The sequence below is a fragment of the Acanthopagrus latus genome, chromosome 22, assembly GCF_904848185.1.
Source record: "Acanthopagrus latus isolate v.2019 chromosome 22, fAcaLat1.1, whole genome shotgun sequence".
NCBI lineage: Eukaryota > Metazoa > Chordata > Actinopteri > Spariformes > Sparidae > Acanthopagrus > Acanthopagrus latus.
Window position 1 is genome coordinate 5552883 of NC_051060.1, and position 22729 is coordinate 5575611.

Below are 22729 nucleotides of genomic sequence, written 5' to 3' on the forward strand. Positions count from 1 at the left end.
GCTCTTTTATCTTCCTGCTAATCAAACCCAGAGCCACACCGTCTTTCCGTATGTGACAGATGTCGGGCACACAGGCCCTCACGGAAATTATTTGAATATTACACAAAGGTTAATTTCACCCTCGGGTTTCCCTCTTTTCACTCGATGCTGTTTTCATCCAACAAGGTGCATTGTGGGGCCAATCTGCCTAATTATAGATGATGAAGGAGCCATTAGCTGCCTCAGATCGCAGGGCGAGGACCAGAGACGCTTGGCGGTGGAGGAATTGGAAAATGAGAGCGTAGCGTTCAGCTAATTCCTGCGGGACTCTTTTGTAATTATTGTGGAAAAGTGTTCCTTAACTGTAAGGTCGCACATTTGATCCCTGTGTTTCCATCTCATTAGAATCCAAGGCTGCACTGAATGAAATCCTCATATTTTCCTGACGGTGTTTATTGAGTTTTGAATGTATAAATATAAAGCAAACACTCGATTAACACACAAACAGGGGAAGATAGCGGGATGACGGTACACCGAGCATAAAATGGGGGAAAAAAAACAATAAAAGAAAATAATAATCACAAATGGAGCATTTCAAAAGGATTATCCCAGTGTGAAGGGTCTACAGATGACAGTGATGACAGTGACAATTAGCGTTCACCTGAGCCTCTTTAGTCTAAGGCTCTGCATCACCTGCCTCAACCTCCGAGTAGGACTAGGAGGTTAATCCAGGTCAGCAAAATGATTCCCAGTGAATGAAATTTTTGTTGCTTACCAAAACAAAGCGCCAAGGACACTGGAGAACAGACAGCAACAACAGGGTTTTGCTACACGTTCCCCTCCCCATTATGTTAATTAAAAAAATCTAATTCAAGTGGCACAAGGGTTATTTAAAACTAATTTAGTATAGCTAATTAGATGAATGAAAGCATAATTTCTAGAAGACAGTTAAAAGACATCATCATACATCTATCTCATGTATATGGCCATTTTCTGTTGAAAAAAACAAATATATGTAGTCATTGGATCTGGTTTCAATGGCTGTCCGAAGGTTGGAGGTTTTGATTGGCAGTTGAATGTATTTAACACAGTGTTATTTGGTGGAATTGATATTACAACATACTGTATCTTAAAAGTTGCTCATAAAAGTTTAGTTTCATCCAGCGGTGAGGTTATAGATTGCACCCAACTGAACACCACCGGGGGGGTTTAGAGTGATGTGGAAAAAGGTTTGGGAACCCCTGGTGAGTGTGCACTAATGAAAAGTAACTGATGAATTTTGTATTTAATTTCTGCCAATAGGTCCTGTTAAATTCTACACACTAGACCTTTGAGAGTTATACAATTATTGAGTAAATATATTTAAATGATAACTAACATCCTTGAAAATCTTGTTCTTGCTGACCTCCAGTGGTAAAACCTACTCAGCTGTTGCAGTGATGTGCAGGTGTACTCCTGGCCTCGTGACATCACAGTTAGGTGTGGTCACAGGTGTAAGAGTCTTTTCAGTGTAAGGGAGCACATTTCTGACCACATACAGCAGATTGACTTGGAATTGTCCGCTTACGGCAGTAAAGCACTGTTCTTCAGTTTTTTGTTGAGATACTCTAAAGATAAAGATGAACTCTGTAAGGACATGTTTACAAGTCGCACATTTTATGGAAAAACTGTCACCAACACAGAGTTTTATTGGTTTTACCAAATGAGTTTGTTGCTATATTGGAAGCGGAGCTGTGCACAGAAGAAAATGATCGGCTCGACTTGAGGTTCATTCCTGTTGCATTAAAAATATACAGTTCATTTTGGGCAGAAAATCATTTTCTGGCTCTTCCTGATGGCCTGTGTTTAGGTGTCGACTGTGAACTGCAACATCCCGGCTTTATGTCTGTCTGGGGACCTTTGTGGGATGTCATTTCCTGTCATCACTCTACATCTATCTAAATTTCCCACAATATAGAAAAAGAAAAGGAAAAAATCGACAAGATTTTTCCCGGTATACAAATAACCAGAACCAGAAACAGATTTATTACCAAGAAGGTTTTAACACCAATGAGGAATGTGTCTTGGTGGATAAGGTGCCAAATGCCATTTTCAAGAAAAAGCAAGACTTTTGGGTTTGGGTTTGAAGATACAGAACATTTCTCCTTAGTCAACTGAATGCTTCAGCTTATAAAATAGCTTATACATATATATATATATATATATGAATCTTTCCCTTCTGTTGTGGAATATCTTAGCCTCTATGTCTACCTGGTTTAGCTTCTCTAATGTCCGTTGGTCTTTTGAAAATCTGAATTAGCCAACCACCTGTAAAAAGAAGGTGCATCACTCTGCAAAGATTTCAAACACACAAACGTTGCTCTAACTTTATAGACTTTAAAGGTTTTTTATTCCTGAAAGCTGGACTGTCTCTTCAGCAGGCAGATTAAGTGCTTTAATGAAAGCTCGTTCCTGTTTCATCCTGTGATGCTCAAATGGAAGAAAATTGGGCACATCATTTTTTAATGCTTTTAGTGTATTAATAATTAAGGCCACACGCATTTGATGGATTATTTAATTTTCAGGAAATGGCACCAGTCATTTAGAGAGTGACGAATTCCCTCCGGATTTCTTCACTCGAGCAAAGCCAGTGAATCTGTCCGACTGTCTTCTCTCTCTGTTTCTCTCAGGCACCGTTTGCTCTCAGCCTCATCAGCAGGAAGTTAACCATGGAGCCGAAGGTCACGGTTAATGCCAGGATTGTGGTGGTGGGGGCATCGGACACAGGTTTATCTTTCCTTGAGGTGCTTTGTTTCTGGTGAGTCAGCCTCAGAACAAACTCTGTGTTTTGATTGTTATCAAAGAAAGTGTCTCTGTAATGGTCTTTTCTGGTTTAGTAGAGAAATAATCTCATAGTTCTTCCTCTGTAACCACCACCATCACTGGATTCACAACTTAAGGGGCCCTGGGGCAAAAATTTTGTATCAGGCCTGATTAACCCCTCGCCCCCCCCCAGCACACACACACACACACACACACAAACACACCCCTCTCACCATCTGTGTATTGTTTTTGCACCCTGTCAACGCCGAGTTACCATCAAGAACAGTGAATAACAGTCTGCTGATAGAAATACCACCAAATCCGCATTAATCCGCCACTGAAAATAGTCCCCATCAGATGTGCTGTTTCTTTCCGTTTGAGGAGCATTTGGTCAAAAACTAGATCGAGCAACAGTTTTGGGGAATTACTGCACTATTATTTGAAATGAAACTGTAAACTTGTGACCTTTATTTGAAGATTTACTGTACATCTCTACTATGAACCTTTGGGAAGCATTGTAATTGGTCCAGGTCTTTTTTATGAGTACTGTGAACAATAACAGTACATTATGCACTGTGTTTGGACAAGAAATTCAAACTCAGAATTTCAATATTTACAATGTTAGTGAAGTAATAATACAAACCAATATTTTCTTGTTTTCTCAAGTGAATGAACAAGCTGTTGTCAGAGAAAAATAAGGTCCAGAGAACACTGTTTGAAGCTCAAAGGGTGGCAGGGTCCGCCACATATAAACAAAGTAAAACAGTAGTCATGATAAACAAAGAGAGTTTGTTTAGGCATATTATTTTTTTAATCAGTTAATGAAGATCTTTCCCTTCTGATGAAAAATGGTTCCCCAAAACTACCCTGTGCACCTTTAAAGCGGTGTCGAAGAAGGCAACTCCCATGATCCCACGCTACTACACATCTTCATCAAACTACGCCTTTTGTTGTCATCGCTTTGACCCATTGCTGAACAAGACTACAGACTGTGCTCAGGCAGGACTTTTACAAGCACATGAAACAGTCTGAGTTTAAATCTTTCAGTTAGTGTCTGTATGTCTTCAGCAGACAAACAGGAAGACAATCACTTTTATCTCTACGTGCCAATAAACCCTTACGTGTAGTGGAGTATACAGAGACAGTGTGGGTTTAACAGACAGCTGTTAAAATGAAAAGTGTTCTCATGATCCTGTTTGTCACAGATTCTGATGCGTCTGAGAGAAATACTGTGAACCAAAAGCCTCGACAATGAAGCTTCTTTATTTCTTTATCGCCTTTTATTCCAGGAATCCAATCTCTGGAAATGTCACTTGACTCCGGGTCGGACGTCTTACATGTTTGCGTTCATCCTGCCTTTGTGAGATTAACTGCTCCGGCAGATAATAAGGAGCGCAGGGCTGCTGATTCAGAACCAGGCGATAGCTGCCAGGCAACTGGGCTCACTGTTTTGTGCGAATGAGTTCTCGCAGCTCTCAGAGCTGGTGAGGCTGGCACGACGTGGCTGCCGGGGCGGGCGCATGCAGCTGTCTGAGGCCTGGCATTCAGCGGGGCCAGCGCTGGCCCCCTTAATTAGCCACTCCACTGTTTCCCCCCGTCAGGGATCTGCTGCAGCGATCTGTGTTTGCTGTCACTAATGAGTTGACTAATGAGGCAGTTAGTGTCCGCTGAACTAATGGTGAGGCGGCGACGCATTGAGAGGGTGAATGATGGGTCAGTTTCGGCCTGCTGGGGGCCCCCCCTTATCAGCCCTGCCCAAATGTCCATCGCCCCCTCCCCGACACAGCTTTCTATGCGCTCATTGAATCAAGCCCAGCAGCACCAGCACCACCACCCCCCCCAACTCCATTACTGGCTGGGATGGGGTCAGACAGATAAAGAGCTCTGCGGCGGCGAGGCCCTCTGCTCGCCGCGGTCAGGCTGCAGGGTCACCACGGCCGTCTGTCACCGGCTGATAACAGAGCAAATCCACAGCTTCTGATTCAGTCACTTCCAGACACCAATAATGGGCCTTAATGCCTCAGTGCTGCGGCATAAATCCACCTTCTGGCACAGATTAACAAGGAAAGTTTGACGGCAGTCTTTGTCTGATGCACGACGATGTCAAAATCAGGGATCAAACCACTGACTACACAAGGCTTTATAATGACAGTTGAGGATTCTTTACTTGATCCTTCTGCAAAGTCTCGTTCAATCATTAAATCTGGGAATTTTGCTGGATAAAGATCCTCAGCATTTTTATTTTTGCTCTCTGTAACAATGTGTTATAATTTCCAAAGAAACAGTTTGTCAGATAACCCATTAGTCAATCAACAGATAAACAATTTTGATAAAGTTATTTAACAGATTTCAGATATAAGAGTTTGATGCTAGATGATTTTGAGGATGACGCCCTAGGCTCTGGCTTTGGCAGATGGGCATTTTTCACTATTTCTGACATTTTAATGACTAAAAGATTATTGAATCAGTAAAAAAAAACAAACTTGGCTTCATTAAATGTATTTTTTGCTTTAACTTCCTTGAGAGTCCGAGAGTGAGGAAGGTTGGCAAACAAAACTAAACGTCAACCTGAATAAAACTTAAAAACCTTCACCTTGTGAACATGTGTACCTGTGTCACATCAAATCATTTTGATCAGCAAAGGTTGTTTAAGAGTTTTTGTTCACCCCAAAACAGCCAGATTACCTTACCGTATATTAGCTTTAAAATAGCAAGTGGTGGCAGGGACCAAGGGTGTTTGTGTCTGTTTGTTTGAATTCAGGTCAACCTCTGACCAAATTCAGCACTCAGCAGAGTTCTATATTCTTTTCCCCCTCTCTTCTCTGTAACGGTACTGAAATGAAGCAAAATATTTTTCCCCTCCAGCTCCAGTCAGGAGTCAACATTACAGAACACAAACACATGACAATGGAGGTCACCTCTGCAAAGTGCAGAGTTAAGACACAAATGCAGTGCACAGGAAACCTGGAATAGTTGATTGAGGATTTAATGACATGACTAGCAAGGTGAACACAATTCCAGAAATGTCTCTCAACAAAGTCTCTGATGGATCCGCAGATATGACAGGCAGAATCAGACAGGATATTTGCTGGGTGGAGTTGGCTGATTAGGTGCGAATGGATGGTGACAGGGCATGCAGAAACTAGCATTGTGAGCAGCTATGCCAAACTTTGACAACATCTGTGGGTCACTGTTAAGTGATCGGAATCCCCAAAGTGAAAAACAAATCTCTGAGCTCTCCTTCCATTGGTAGACAGCTCCAGATCAGAGCAGAATCTGATGTGACTTGGTGTGTTTATTCCTCCAGAAGGTCTGGATCTGCACCCAGCTGGATTTGCAACGACTTCTCAGGACATGGCTTTTCGCCTTCCATTCTCACTTCATGAAATTTTTCACTGTGGTTTTATGTTGAGAAACTTACAGTGTTTAGTTTTCAGTGTTTATCCCCATATTGTCCAGTCATACTGCTGGTGATACAACACAACAGTCAGCCTATAATAACCAGCCGGTTTACCAGCGTTTCGGTGTCTGGTGCTGTAGATCTGTTGCCGGTGGGCGTTAATTTAGCAGGAAGCAGAGATAAGAACAGCACAGGAGGCGATCAGAGGCGTCAGGGTGATAAGGCCGAACACTGCGAAGTACACAGTCTGCTATTCACTGGACGGAGGAGCTGGAGCTGCTGTTATCAGCTGTGTAATGTCCTGTGGGCCATCACAAAGGAGGTGATTAGCATCACAAGGGACGTTGTGTATTGTGGGCAGTAAACACACAACAGGAGGGAGGGCAGTTCAGGATTCTTCATGCACAGGAAGCACAAATGAAACACTGGGCTGGAAGATTTCAACCAGCTAATTCTCATGTTGCACATTTTGATATCTACTGAAGCAGATTTTCTTTCAGTTGAACCTCACAGTCCTCCATCCACTGATGAACCCAGGTTGATGCTCAGAGAAATCTGCTATTTTTATTCGAGGTAACAGTGCATTTCATTTGGTTTCCTGTCACTGTAAGGAGGAGTGAACATTTCTGCCCGAGTCACATCAAATGAAACTTTTGCATCCAGCGGTGAAGCAGATTTACATCTTGCCTGAAAATGGAGTTCAACATAAAGTGGACATAAAGCCGGACAATGTTGCACCACAACCAATAGCGCAGATGTGTGTGGTTGATTCCTGTACCTGACTACTGAAGAAAAAGTACGCTATACCAGATTCTTTAAACGAACTCCTTGAAAGATTTAGATGTGATTTGTTCCATCATAACAGGTGCAACAAGGACACTGAGGGAGATGTTAATCAGACAGTCTATTCACACCGACAGAGAACTGGGAAGAGCTCTAGGCAGCTAGGAGAAGTGAAATCACTTGTAGGTGTGCAGTGCAAGTTCTGTCATTCACCTCACCCAGGCTACAAACACTATTTAAGCTATTCCTTTCTCTGACCTAGGAAGAGACAAACTTTCTTGTGACCCAATCCTTGATCTTGTAACTCATCATTTAAAATGTTTATATAAGCACTTATGATATAAGCAGCGGCAGCTAAGGGCCACGCATCTCTGCAGACGCATCGCTGTGCCCCTGTCTCGTTCAGACCTTCCTGTTACATAAAGCAACGCTGAGAGTTTTATTCCATAGTCTTTATTTTCCTCTTGACATGGCTGACATTACTCAGACTTTCTGAATGCTGTTGAACTGGATGACGAAGGGGCTGTGGATGTTGCAGAAACTAAACTTGTCCTTCCGCAGAGAACATTCCTCTCACACCGTTTCCAGCATGCATTCAGTGGATCTGCAGAAAAGCACTCATGCTTGTTTGTTCCCTCGCAGCCCTCACCTGAGGTTCAACAACCTGACCCTCATCTCAACACACGGTTTCCCCAGCGACTGTAACCACGAGGACGTTGGGTTTCTGTCCACAAGGTGAGCGAGTGAGTGTAACAGCAGACGGGGAAATGGAAAATTATATTCTGCCGTCTCACATTAAATAACTCAGATATGAGAATGTTAAACCTGTGTGACTATTTCACGTTATTAGAATCCAGTCAGTAATCACACCTACGTTAATTTACTTCAGGGTTTAACAAGTTGTCCAGTAGTTTTGAATTCCCAAGTGCACAAATATAATATGCAAAATGATATAAATTTAGCCTGAATGATTTCCAGATTGTGATGAAAGAAACACCACAAGACAATGTCAGTGTTTCCCCTGCATTTACTGTGAAAATGAGAGGAAATCACAAATTCATCATTTAATTGTTTGTTTTATAGTACGGTACAGTAAGTCTGCAACCATGCTAGCAACTCATTTGTGAGCTAACACCAGTATGCTAACACACTTGCAATGACAATGCTAACATGATGATGTTTAGCATGTTCTCCATTTCAGTTAAAGGTCTTTTATGTAAGAAAAGTTGATTTTTGAGTCTCACTCCTGACTTGTCAAATACTGATGCTTTAGAGCAGCGACCGACCTGACCTTCAATCCAAAAGCGTCATCATTATTTGAGGAGCTGGGGTGAGCTGAGGTCTGAAGGAAATTAATCATAAGCCATAACAGCAGGAAAAGTGAATGTCATACATGAAAAACATAAGAACCACCTACAATTTTACAGTTCATTCTGAACCTAATTCAAATCTTGTCCAAATATCTCCAAAGTCAGCTGGGTTCGTCATCTGGTAACTGCAAATGTCTGTTAAAAAATTGTGTCAATTGTGTCAGTGTAGCAGATATTGATACTGTTTTATTGTAGATGTTGTTGACATGTTGCTGAGATATGTCACTGGACAACTAAAAATGTCGGCCTGTTGGTGGCACTAAAGGAAACGTCAAGGGAATTAACAAAGTAGGAGTTTTCTCTGGAAACATTTAGCCATACTAGCAGCATGTGAGCATTTAAATTATACTCAAAAAGTGAACTTACATTTTGTACAGAAGGTGAAGAAACAACAAGGTTGACAAAGATGTCTATGTACTATGTTGCAGAGATAGCCATTGAAGTTAGCAGCTAGCCCCGGTCTGCCCTTTCCTGTAATACCACTCTGTACCTCAAGATAGTGATAGTCTGATAACCCCCATAATTTCAGCTGGGAAATAAATACAAGCAGCAATTTTGATACATTTCAGAAGCTCTATTAGCTTTTGGTTGGATAATAAACTCACAAAATGTCAATGTTTGTCTTCACCAAATTACAACCGTACACCGTCTCGTCTAAATTTAAGTATTACTCTTTTAGTGAACTAAAACAAGCTTGAATGCATCATTCACTCATCATATAATCCCCTCCGTACTGTATTCCTTGTCTTCAAACTGACTCGGTCTCAGAAGCCGTGTTCAGTCCCAGTTCTGACTCTAACCATGTTCCTTCGTACAATGCTAAACCCGGTGCACCTTAGCCCTGTTGCCCATGATGACTCCCCCTGCGATCCTCCATCTCAGTCCAGCCACACACTCTAGGGCCACTGGCTCCATGGCTAGCTGAGCTGTGAGCTAATTAGTAAATAAATGGTAGCGAGCTACAACCTAGAATAACTAGCAAAAAAATGTTCATGGTCAGCAATGATAAAGCCATTACAACAGTAGTTTTCTTCACTTCATACAGTCATGCATACAGCAGCAGAGACTTGGCCCGGCTTCCTCTGCATTCCTACGTCAACGTGGTGACTGGGAAGATGGTGGGCATCAACAGGAAGTCCAAATATGTCCGTGTGTCTGGTGGTGAGAAGGTGCCCTACGATCACCTCATCCTCTGTACCGGCCTGCAGTACCGGGTGAGCGCATGAGACCGTCAGAGTTTCTGAACTGTTCATAAAGCACTTTTGGTGACACTGTAGTCTGAAATGTTAATTCTGAATTATATCTGTGTCGCGTGACACTGTAGGTCCCCTGTCCTACTGGTGTTGACGTGAGCCAGCCCGTCACAAACAGCCAGCTGCCGACTCAGTCCACCCATCGCAGGTACACCGGGCCCGTCCCATCCAACCTCTTCACCCTCAACGACCTCCACGACTGCATGGCTGCTCACCGCTGGCTGTGTGCCAACTTTGTGGAGCTGGAGGGTAAGTGATCACACACGCACACGCACACACACTTGGCACACACACACACACACACACACAGAGCCTGAAATTAATCTGTAGTAGTGTGTCATTACTCAGCCAGTCAGCGCTGAAGTGTCCTGGTATAATTAGCAGCTAATTAGCTGCTGAGAAATCTTTCATCTCTGTGAATCAGGTCGGCCTCTTCCATCCATTTTCCATTATCATATCACTTTCTGAGAGCCGGGCTGCTCAGAGCAGGAGAAAATACACAGTGCCATTAGGCAAAATTAATCTGCTCTCTGAAGGAATTGTGCAGTGATCTAGAATGAGGCTTTTATACATACTAATTAGTTGATCCCAGTCATAAAGGAAAACCATTAATAAATGCAAATTGACTCCCGCTGATACCTTGTTTATTACCATATTTTGAGTGCAGTCACTTCTGTTCTATCTCAACACAGTCTTTAAAGGACATTTTTCTTTTTGACAACAAATCCCATAAAAAATATAAAACCTAGCAATGTGTCATCTCTTGATCCAACCAACTTCCTGTCTGTGGCTCCGAGCACACTGACTCCTACTGAATATGTAAATATTTATAAACGAATCTTCAGTGTTCTGTTTAGTTCCTTTTTTTTAAAAGGGCTCAGTAATTTCCTAAAACAGCTGCTGACAGTAGTTTTTTACAAACAGAAGGAAAGAGCACATTTTTTGGGAACTATTTTCAGCGGTGGATTAGTCCATATTTGGTTTGTGGCAGCAGGATGGTGCGTGTGGAATCAAGTGCGATTGTCCACTTTGGTCATGAGAACATGTAAAAAATGAGCATGTGTAATATGTATAAAGTATTGATTTTTATTTTTATTTAAAGTGGTATTTCATTTCTATATTTCTATTATTCTGTTGCGTATTCCGTCTTCGCTTTTGCTTTTGTTGTATAAAGCCTTTTGTGGTTCCAGTGGAAGCTGCGTGTAATCTGAAAATGAACTAAGGTGATGTCACTCAGTGGCTAAATTGCATTGTGGGTAGGTGGAAAATTTTGAAGAAACTGTATGGAATCTCTGGTTCTGCTGTATCCATTTTGATCATTTGTTTTTAAACGGTCCAAAATTAGTCTGAAGATGTTATAGGAAGGCCTGCATTACCCACAATGCAACTGAGTGACATCACTGGAGGCAGTGTATCAAATGACATGTAGCTTACTCTGGAGCCACAAAAGCTTCATACTACTTTCTAATGCTAATATTCCCCCAGACCTGTAAACACACTTTAAATGAAAAAATGATGGAGATAGCCTTTAATAGTTTTTTTGACAACAATGGAGCCGAACGGATCAGAAGAAGAAGATAAATCAGGCTGTGATGTACACTTTGTTAGTCAACACATAGATACATTTAGATTTTTTTTTGATTTAGTGCAATCTGAATATGCATCGAAAAACAGAAACAAAACCGTCAAAACATTTGCTAAAAAAATGGAGGAGGAGGGAAGCTTCTTGGATCTGACAGTGATGTCAAGTACAAGCACAAGTGGGCAGTCAATGTCCCCAGAAACAGGGAACAAATTCCAGAAATTATCAAGGCTCACTCCTTCATTACAAAGCTTTTATATCAGCCGCTACTTGATTAGAAAGAAGACTAGTTTATACTGACCACGTCTCAGGAATCTGAGGCTTTTTAACATCTGTGCCTTAACAATGCGATGTGCCTTCACTTTCTGGGGAATTCATTGACCGTTTTTTTGTAATCATAAAAACACGTTTTCTTGGATTATTCTAGCAGTGGTAGAAGGAGGAAGCAGATGAAGCGAGCAGTGAAATATAGATCTGTAGATGAAAAGTTGTGTTCTGCTGGCCTTGATGCTCAGGAGCAGCAGCGCTCCTCTCCTTCAGCACCATGGACAGAGACTCCCAACAGCAGCCAGTTCAAGCAAACACCAATTCTGGTCTACTCTGTTACATCGACTCCTAAACATAATGTAATGTAACAGTGTTTAATCACAAATACAAATCCTGCATTGATTTCTCTCTCTTCCATCTCTCTTTTTGTGATATACTTGGTAATATATTTGGGCCTTGAAGGGGAAATGTCTCTGTCAGGTGGAACTGCTAGAAACTCAAAAACACGACAAGGAGCACCACTTACATGCTGCCAAAAGAGGTCAAGGCTGCTGTTACCGTTCCGTCTTGAAGAAATTTCAGCATTGAGTTGTGAGATGTCAGAAAAAACAAATCCACAACCCCTAATCCAAGATAACCCAGTTAGCGCAAACGTTTGTGATTGCCATTTTGCTTGTGTTTATATGACTGTGAGGACTGTTGTAAGCCTTTTGGAATAATGAAAGCACACCACTCAACAAAGTTCAGAACAAAAGTCTGGTCGTTTCCAGACATTTTCATGGAGAAATCTTATATATTCTATAGCTATATTTAGCTAACAATATACAGAGGAATGATAGGAAATGAATGCAATCTCTGCACCCTGTGTTTCACTGTCAACCTCTGCACGGGATTAACAACCTACTTGCCAATGAATCTCTGCCGTTGGAGTTCCACCCATTCCACAATGTTTTCACATACTGGAGAGGGGTTCTTTTAGCAGCCCATCTGACAAGCTGAAAAAATACCGCCCACATTCTGAGCTAAATGGAAAACATCTATATTAAATAATGATAACATCTTGTTGTTATGTGTTTCTATTGGTTAAGTGATCTGCTTTATAACCAACACTAAATGACCTCAAGCATTAACAAAAACATGTAGAAGTACTCATGCAGGAAATGTATGCACATATGAAATCTCAGTTCATGGTGACGCGACTGGCATGATGACCCTGCAGCTCCAGGCATTGTGTTTTAACTGAAATATAATCAGTGAGAAACGAGGGGCACATACTCTCAGACAAAAGACAGGATGTTTTTCCTAACCAAGTGGTTGTTGTGCCTAAATCCAGCCAGAACATGCAGAAATGTACATTGCCAACATACACTCTAGCATTGAAATAACCACGAGAGCACTTTAAATAAGAAAAAATAATCCAAAATAGAATAGAATATGGCTTTATTGTCACTGTATATATATGTACAATGTATCTCTTAGTGCATAAGAAAGTCCTGTTAAAAGCATGATGTATCACTCAGGGTTGATTGATTCAGGGTCGGGCTGAAGGACTGTTTTCATTGTTGATTAACCATTATTTTGTCTATAAAATGTAAGAAAAAACGTTGATCAAAGCCCAAGATGACGTCCTGAAATGTTTTGTTAGGTCCACAACCAAAGGATATTCAGTAGTGTCACGGAGGAGGAAATAAACCAGAAACTTATTCACATTTAAGAAGCTGGAATCAGAGATTTTTATTGTTCCCTCAAATTTACTCAAACCAATTAATTGATTATCAAAATAGTAGCTGATTAATGTAATAGTTGAAAGCCAATTGAATTGTTGCAGTTCTGATTTGAGGAAGATATCTACCACTTTGGTCCAAAATAGTTCTGGAAGAGTGAACAGTAGTAGATTGATTGTTATTAAGTTACATTAGTGTCTTTGCCTGCACTCACTCAGTTTAGAAATAAGATAAAAACACTCTCCTAAAGGTTTCTTCCTTGTGTTACTCCAGATAATGCCGTTGTCTATGGAAACAGCATCGATGTCTTCACCACTGTGGAGACTTTGCTGAGCCTCGGTGTCCAGGGAAATCGTATCCACCTGGTCCTCACACCTCCTGAGCCCGCCGCCTCCTGCTTTAGCGACCCTAATGTCGAGAAGGCTGTGGTGACAGCCATGTCGAAGGCCGAGGTCCAGGTCCACCATGACTGCATGCTGGCCCAGATGAACCACGGAGACGAACATCCCGATCCTCTCACATCTGTGTCATTCAGCACCGACGCAGAGCCTCTTCATCTGCAGTGTGGAGTGAGTCAAAGTTCCTTTTTAAAATCCACTGGATGATTTCACTGCTTACCCAGTCAGTTATTACTTTCAACAAAAGGAAATATGCTCCAAACAATGGTGGGTGAGTGGCCAGAGGGTCTGGTGGAGCTGAAAAGCTCACAAACAACCGGCTGAATTCAGCAGCTTGAGGCTGTTGGTTTGATGTTAATTTCCCTCCTGGAAGCAGACTGTTTGTCAAACACAAAATGATTTTTGGTGTGTTTCCCGTTTTCATTGTTTCAGACAGTAAGACAGGATCCTACAGATTTTTTTTATCTTGTATTTTAGATTAGAACAGAAGCGCTGTATAATCTGCATGTATGTAGTATCATACCAAGCAGGTTCCAAAACATTCAAAATGTTGGCTGAGCAAATATCTTCTGAAGAGGAGAAATAAGTCCAAGATTTCACACAATGTGTTCTGCTGAGAATTCCTGCGAGTGGGGTGCAGGGTGTTCAATCCAAATTAGCAGCGAGGCTGAGTGGTGGCGCTGTATCCAGATTTCTTAACGCCATCCATGGCTGAAATATTTTTCTTGGCCAGGAATAGTCATCGTCACGGTAAGGCTCGCTGGCAACCAGCAGAAACTCCAGGAAGTCTGGCAATTGTTGAGCACAAATCTCATTTCACATAACAAAACCAAGAGCCCAACCAACATATCTCTGAGCCACTATTATTGGCTTTTATCAGCCTATCACAGATATATTTTTATTGGTGTGTATGTTGTCTAATATGCCCTGATGTGAAAAAATTGCAGGAAAGTGTATTGTTTGAGTGCAATGATATCATTATGGACAATGACAAGTCCAATCCATAATTGTAAAATCTACATCATTGTGTTTGCACAAATTAGATAATCAAGGATTTAAAGGAGATGTATTACACTCATTTTCAGGTTCATAATTTTATTTTGGGTTACTACTAGAATAGGTAGGTTACTACACATCGGTTTTCTCATACTGTCTAGTGCCCCTGTGTCTGAAACGCTCTGACTAGCTCCTGTCTCTTTAAGGCGCCCCTCCTGAATACTGATTGGTCAGCTCACACATGCCTGAGCCAGCACTGCTCAACATGTCTCTGGGCTGCTCTTGTGTTTTCAGCTTCCAGTTAGTTTCACTTCTACTGCGAAAATAGATTTATGCAAATGTGTGACATGGTGATGAAGTGAGATGTCAAGAAGTTACCAAATTGATAAATATTCAACTGACAGAAAATTAGTACGGTATCAATTTTCTCATGTAACATTAATTGTCAATTCAGTACATTAATAAGTGCTATTAAACTATTGCTTAAGCACATGCTTTGATGTAATGAAAAACAGCGACGTTAAGACTTTGATCCTGTAATCACGAGAAAGCATTCCCTTTTTTTCATTCCCTCCTCTCAGGTGTTCATCAACCTCTCCAATAAAGGAGTCGACTACGACGCCTTCGAGAGCATCAACAACTCCTTCCTTGTCTTCGACAGCAGACTCGTCATAAACGCATCTTTCCACACCAGCGATGAAGCCATTTGTGGTGCCGGTCCGCTCACCAAATACTCCCGCAGCTACTACACAGACGAGTGGTCGCAGGCCAACTTCAACTCGAAGGAAGTGGGTCAAGAGCTGGCAGCCATGTTGCTGCCGCTCTTCGACCCGACGCAGGAGCCTGCGGACGAGCCTCCACCTGGAGCGGATCGTCTTGTTCCACTCTACAAACAAGCCAAGATTCAAGGTCTGAACTGTTATCATCAGTAGACATTCATCCGAATGCCTGAGCAGATATCTCCAGTGTGCATTAGACCAAAGGAAGTGAACACGCTTTGTTGTTTGTTTGTTGTGATGATTCATCCAGAGAATGAATGAGGAAAAAAATGCTACCTCTCGAGCCCTGGACCCAAACCAACTCATCCCCCTTGATTATTTAATTTTAAATGTTGAGAAGTCTCATCACAATTACAGAATTCCTCCATGTTCATCAGCAGATGTCAGCAGAGGTTTCCATGCTCTCGGAGGCTGTCAGTTTGCCTCGACACTCTCCTCTTCCCTTCCCTCCGTGTTTTCCTCTGCTTTTTTATCTGAGAGAATTTGCACTGCCAATATTTTCTCATTATGTTTTTTTTGTGGAACATTTTCCAATCTTTCACCCACCCACCCACAGCCGATGTTATTGTGGCGGACACTCAAACCATAGCGGAGCATAACAATGGCGCATTGTGCTGCTGCGCATTCACGCAGTAACCAAGGCCACTCCACGGGTTACATAAACACAACAGCCACTCTGCTTCGCCCATCTCGCAGGGATGAAACACACGTGAACTTTTCAGTGTTCAGGGAGAACACGGATGCCACATCACCGCCTGCAATCTGAGTTCATTGCTTCACATCTCTTCTCCTCCGTGGGTGGACGCTAACAGTGAAATGCACATTATGATCTGTTGTTGTCACAGTTCTTGGTTCAGCACTGGAACAGAAAAACTATTTGAATATTCTTCCTCTGATAAAAGCTCCTTCATGATATTTTTACAAACGTCAGGACATGAGGATGTTTAGTTTTATTATTTTAATGGATGTACTCTGATGTTTAAGACTTCCATGTGATTTTTTCCTTAATTTCTTAATCAAGTAACAGCCATTTATTATTATCCTGGACCTTTTTCAGGTGTAATCGTTTATTTTATGTACTATAGCTGTGTCCAGAAAAGTTCAGAGAGTAAATAGAGAGATTATTAGGGACACTGAAGCAAAATGTACTTTTTTTTTTGTAAAGAACTAAATCATCCATTAAACAGGAACAAATAAGATAGCAAACATTCAAACATTCCTTGTTAGCCCAGAGAAACACTCTGGATTTCCTTGACAAATCAATGCTGCAGAGCATGATGGTGTAATGCGTTCATTACAGAGTCCCTTGGCGCCCAACAAGATAACCGCTGAAGATGATACCGCTAAAAAGCAGAGAAACTCCACTTTACATGAGTTTACCATTTGGAACCATAGCTATTTTTAAGCCCCACCATCTGTCTGGGTCTTTGATGGTTAAAGATATCGATCACCAAGTCTTTGTAAATATAGTATAAGAAGTGGCTTCTTCAAATTCTTGTCTGGTCTGACAAACACTTCCTGTCCTAAGATATTCCACCCCATGAAAAGCAGCAAACTCTTACATTTCAGAAGCTGGAACCAGCGAATCTTTGACATTCCTTCCATAGATCATAAATTGTTCTTCACATTTTTCGACCAGTTGCTTTCAGACAGCAAAGTAGCTGCTGCTTTCACTGTATTTTTAAAATTGTTAAGACACAGTTCACCCCAAAATCGAAATCCTTTGCTTTTCCTCTTTGCTGTGTTGCTATGTACCCATCTAGATTGTTTTGGTGTGATTTGCCAAGTTTTGGAGGAATTGGATTTAGAGGGGTCTGCCCTCTCTCCAGTGTAATGGAACTAGATGGCATGTGGCTTGTGGTGCTTGTGGAGCTACATACACACACGTTTTTAAACTCATCAGCAATGTCACTTTCCAGAAATCATGACCCAGTTACTCAAGATACTCCACAGACTTTGTGGTGAGCGGTATCTTGTAGGAACTACTTTTTGTCCCATCCTTCTTACTCATTCATTGATTGATGTTTGTTTTCTGTTACAACATGAATGTTATGGACCACATTACTCCTTAACCGTCATCATGTGTTTCCTCTCCTAAGGGGGGAAGCTGCCCGGAGGTTTCAACTACCTACACGTTTCCAAACCGTCTGCGAACCTGACAGAACCTCCTGCCAAACATGTAAGGTTTTTCCTCGAATGTGCCAGTGGTAGTTCAGAGCAAATTTAATCCATCTGCGATCAGGTGTGCAAGTCAGAACAAGTTCTCTTGCCAACCGGTGTGTTCATCCATGTACAGTTACAGGACAGAGGCATTGTCACCGGACGAGTGGAGACAGGAAACTACTTCTGTTTACACCTCGACTGTTACGAGCTGGTGGAGACACTCACCTGTCTGTCCCTGAAGCCCCTCCCCGTCTACAATTACCTGAGTCTGTACGGGAAACACCAGCAGCTGCTGGGCCAGCTGCTAACACGCTACAACCAGGGCCTGATCCATGACCTGTACAGGTGGGAGACGGAGGGATTGTTAGTTTTCAAATGTTTGAACGGTATTTTGAGGGAAGAATACCTACATTTATATTTTTGTATTTGTAGAAAGAAAAGGATCTGGCCAGGGTTTCAGATTCAGTCAATAAAATATCCAGCTAGTAAGACAGGATATATAATTCTGATTTATTAAAGAAAGACATGGCAGACTGACCTGTGGTTGTAGACCAGTCTTAGATTTCTTAAGTACAAACACTGTGTTACTGTACTATGTTTTTTCCGCTATCTGTACTTGAGTATTTATTTTTATGTCAACTTTTGACTTCCTGACATATGAAGGCAAATATCTGAACTTTCTCCTCCTCACATTTTCAAAACAGGCTTGTTACTATAATTTGATGCTTTTGAGGGCAATTATGGATTACACTTAGTTTCGCATCATTGCACGTCGCCTTCCCGACATCACAACACTGATTTCAACCACTGATCAGTGCACATCACACATGGCAGGCGTAGTGAGAAGACTGATGTTAAGAAGACGGGAACAGACAGAGGGGGAGACTGGATTGGGGAGAAAAAGCGTGTTAGTGGAACAGCTGGGACAGATCCGACTGATGCTACCTTTAAGTTTAACAGCCTTTGAATTATATTAATATGACGTATGCTTCAGTTAGTTTGGCACATAAATGGCTGCTAGAAATGACCCTCAGAACACCTCAGGACATTTTCAAGCTGTGTTTGACTCACTTTAAACACTTCCAGTCATTGTACCAGAATACAGTACATGTTGCTATTTTCAGTTGTGGATCTTGGTTCTAAATATAGCAGATGGCATGCGGTGTTAAATATAGCTGTTTTCATAACCAAGTTCTGTATCAAAACAAGATGCTCTGATTGTTTGCGAGACTGACAGAGGATTTATTTTCAGAAAAGCTGCCGTTCATCAGATTTCCCATCATTCATCTGCTGACTGATGACCTCACGCGTCAGAATAACACATAAGTGGTGCGAACAGGCGAGAGAGATTTAGGCCTTCACTGTCTTTTGTCCTCGTGCTGTCTGTGTGTTTGCTGCTGTGACTTTGCGTGTGTGTGTTTGTCAAACAGCGGGTGACCTGCTTCTGAGGTTTCAACACAAATGACCCTCAGATATGGACGTCTATTGTCCCCCGCCTCCTAATCTGTTTATGCAGCCCCCCAATCTGTCTTTGTGGCCCGTTCAGGACGAGACAAAGCCGGAGCCTCCCCGCCGCAAAGGCTCATTCGCCGTCACGCCGCTCACTCAGCTGACTCGTAAAGTCATTGTGGAGGCTGACGGAGCATCGGGAGCCGTTAAAATAATTGATTGACCGTGTGGCGGCTGGAGGTTATTCAGTCAACACACTTAGTGTAGCCGCTGGTGTGTTTGTGTGTGTGTGTGTGTGTGTGTGTGTGTGTGTGTGTGTGTGTGTGTGTGTATTTTGATCCTTCAAGTGTTCGCTGAGGGTCAGTTCACCCAAATTCCGAAGAAAGACAGTCACACACTTATATCTCGTGTCTAGCTATGCAGACAGCCAGCCGTGGAAGAAGTGCTCAGCGCTTTTACTCAAGTAAAAGTGCCTATACCACAAAGCTACTCTACAAGGAAAAGTAATGCACTTAAAATCTTACTGGAGATCAGCTGATGTACTAAAAGTGGGCGTCGACTGACGTATACTATTTCATAGATTGTTTGAATTTCTTTTCATACAGTCATCCATTTCAGTCCAGAGATTCCAAACCATGGGGTCAGATCCATCCGAGGGTTCACCGGATAAATCTGCCGGGTCGTGATGTGATAAATGAGAGAGGAAAGGAGACAAAGGAAACAATTTTCAACATCAGTTTTTTTTTTTTCCTCTTATCGTTACTTTTTGTTTGTAATATTGTATATACTTTCCTCTTTGAGCCTAAAACAGTTATTTAAAAAGTTTAGAGGGGAATGTTGTTCTGTAAGGGAGTCATGTGCTAAAACATTTGTATTTTACCTTTAACAATGCATATTAAGCAAAATTGTAATCCTGATCTGAAAAGTTACTAGTAATTGGAGCTGTAAAAACTAATGTATTGGTGTTAAAAGCAAATATTTTGCAACAGTAACTTTTCCCCCTAATGTTTCCGAGTGGTATTGTTGGCATCACTCTTGCGAAGACAACTGGATCGTTTCTGTTTCACTTTTCAAGAACTCAGAACAAAACATCTTTTTATGCAATCATTTAGTCTATAATACAAATGGATCACAAGCTGCCTTCCCTTTTGACTGGCTGGCTGTCTGCGCACTGGCAGACATAATTGTATAGTGATGGCGAGGTTTATAGGGAGCCAGTGTAAAACGCTGATGGTTTTATTACATTGTGCAATCAACATTTACTTCATAATGACATGTTGAAGCAGAAAACGTGTCTATTACCAGTTTAGGTTCTTTCCAACAAGGCTTTAGAATCTCATTTGTGACACCTGATGAATGTCAGTTCAGTATTCACTCTCTTTAAGCTCTGTTTTTGGTCTCCACCAACTCTTCAGAGGCATATCTGAGTCTATAGCTGCTAAATGCTCCATTTTGTTCACTACATACATTTTGTTCATCACATAATAGTCATTTCAACATCTTTAGGCCTCAACAAACCATTAAAACTAAACAATCTGAGAGGTGAACTTCATTCATTAGTTCACAGTCCACAGCTGTGACGTGGGGCAGAGACAATGCCTTATGTTAAGTGTTCATCAGCTAAACGGGTCAGTGTGTAGAGTGTGTTTTGGTTTTTTTTTCTTTTTAATTATAAGATGGAAACTCAACAGGGTAAAAACTAAATTGCTGTCAGCAGTCATTCTCCTGTGAAGCAGCTTGTTATATAGATGTGATGCCCAGAACCGCTGAAGACATACAAGTTGTTGACAGCAGGGATTGTTGGGATTCAAACAATAAAAATTGAGTGTATCTCCTGCAGTTTCTTCAGACAAAGCTGGTGTTTGGCCGTTTGTCACGACAGATTCTCCGACTTTGAGCAGGAGCTTCAACAGATCACCTCGACGACAGTTAGTGCCTTTATTTTTCACTTTAAAAATGTTTTTGTTTGTTTCTTTGTTTGCAACAGTGAGTGGCTAAAAAAGAACAGAAAAATATATATTGTGTAATATAATAAGTAACAAATTTAAAGTGCCACGACCAACTTCACAGTCTTAGAGGGTAGAAACAGGTCTGCAGGTCGCTTATGTTTAACCCACAGAAATATGTACCTGTTATAATGAAACAGTGGATTGCAGCAGACTGTCTTTGCGTATCTGCAGGACGACGAGTCGAGGCAGCAGCTGACAGAGGACGCTAACAACTCCAACGTCCTCACTCCGGAGAGGCGAGCGGCTCTGAGGAGCAGCGCTGTGAAATATCTGACCTACAACCGCAACCTGCTGCCCATGTTCGCATACCCGGGACAGCTGTGACATCATCAGTGCCATCACCAGGTTAACGATGTCTTTTAAGTCTGACAAATGTCTTCAAACTACAGAATAAACTGTTAAACTGAACAAATGCACTTTATTTATAAAGTTAAGCTGACGTTCACTGTTGCTGGCTTGCTTGTCTCGTCTTCTCCTTCCTTGATTTGTTGGCACTTGAAGCCTGATAAATGTCCTTAAGCGATGTCACTTGAGTCAGTGTCGGTTGCAGACGACAAGTTTGAAACTGAAAGAAATCTGTTGTTGTGGAGATAGAAAGGAGTGAGCTGACCAGTCCTCTGTAGTTACTCCTTATCCCTGCCGCTGGACACATTAGTTGTGACACAGTTGCGGCATGAAACTCTTTAAACCTCTGACTGAACTGTCTGTAGTTGAGTTGCGTTGTGGATAATGTAGGGAGCAGGGTTTTTTTTAATTAGTGTAAGAATTATTTGGGTGCATTGATTCCAATTTCAAGAAAGTGCTCTCACCTGGGCTGCACAACACTTGTAATAAAGTCACACTGATATATTTTGGGATTTTCTGTGAATAAAAAACTAAAGGAACTTTCACCAGATAACTCAAATGGCTCGCTACTTAAACGTTATGTTTTGGCTTATAATACCTGCTTTTGCTCCGATGTCTCTTTAAAAATATCCAGTTTATTTGCGCGTACAAGCTTTGAAACGTCGTCTCCAACAGTCTCTGGTTTGGCAGCTTTCTAATCTTAATCTTTCTCATGTAAACATCAAATTAATTAACTTTTTTACCTCTCGCCTAGCTCTGACTCCGCTACCATGACATGAAAGTCAGCTCATATACTGTACATGTAATGGTGACAACAACATAAGTGTTACAGAAATGCTGGTTTGATACACATGGAACCTACATTGCATTTAATGTATCTGTGGTTTGCAGAAATGTCTACATTTTATTTTGGCAAGCTGTCTGAGATGAGAAGATGGTGTTTATAAAAAATATCAAGGTTAAAACAGTGGACTACCTTTTCAGTGCAGACAGCTGATGACCACCTTTTTGTCTAACTCAAGCGAAAGCAAACAAGCAAACTTTCCAAGCATGTTGAGTTATTTCTTGAAAAAAAGGAAAGTCTCTTTAATTTGTCTGCAGAAAAGTCCCTTAACTTGATCCAATAAGTATCAGATTTAAGGGAATTTTCACTAACTTGTAGAGATGTAAATATGAGCAACATTAGTTCAGTAAACATTACAAATGAATGTCAGTTCCTCACATTAGAAACATGGGATTTTACAACCCTGCTAGCTGGAAACCCTTGATGTTGCAGTAACTTCAAATGAAGATACTTTTTAATGAATAAAGTCACTGAAAGGTTCTTTGAAATTTGACATCATTTTGATTTGTTCCCAAATTCGATTAAATTAAGAGACTTTTCGAGGATTTGAGCCCCTCCTTCTTTCCAACAACACGTTTATCTCATG

At 41.4% G+C, this 22729-nt stretch overlaps 1 protein-coding gene across 1 annotated transcript in view; it reads left to right on the plus strand.

The window, feature by feature from the left end:
• The window catches only part of cfap61 (cilia and flagella associated protein 61), a 34165-nt gene extending 12761 nt beyond the window's left edge, over nucleotides 1-21404 (plus strand). The window contains exons 16-25 of the mRNA XM_037085973.1: nucleotides 2649-2776; nucleotides 7607-7699; nucleotides 9380-9548; nucleotides 9659-9836; nucleotides 13434-13729; nucleotides 15136-15463; nucleotides 17433-17512; nucleotides 17630-17841; nucleotides 20786-20873; nucleotides 21126-21404. Of these exons, the coding sequence (XP_036941868.1) occupies nucleotides 2649-2776; nucleotides 7607-7699; nucleotides 9380-9548; nucleotides 9659-9836; nucleotides 13434-13729; nucleotides 15136-15463; nucleotides 17433-17512; nucleotides 17630-17841; nucleotides 20786-20873; nucleotides 21126-21278 (1725 nt within the window). The 3' untranslated portion in view covers nucleotides 21279-21404. The remainder of the gene's footprint in view (nucleotides 1-2648; nucleotides 2777-7606; nucleotides 7700-9379; nucleotides 9549-9658; nucleotides 9837-13433; nucleotides 13730-15135; nucleotides 15464-17432; nucleotides 17513-17629; nucleotides 17842-20785; nucleotides 20874-21125) is intronic.
• Nucleotides 21405-22729: the final 1325 nt, after the last annotated feature.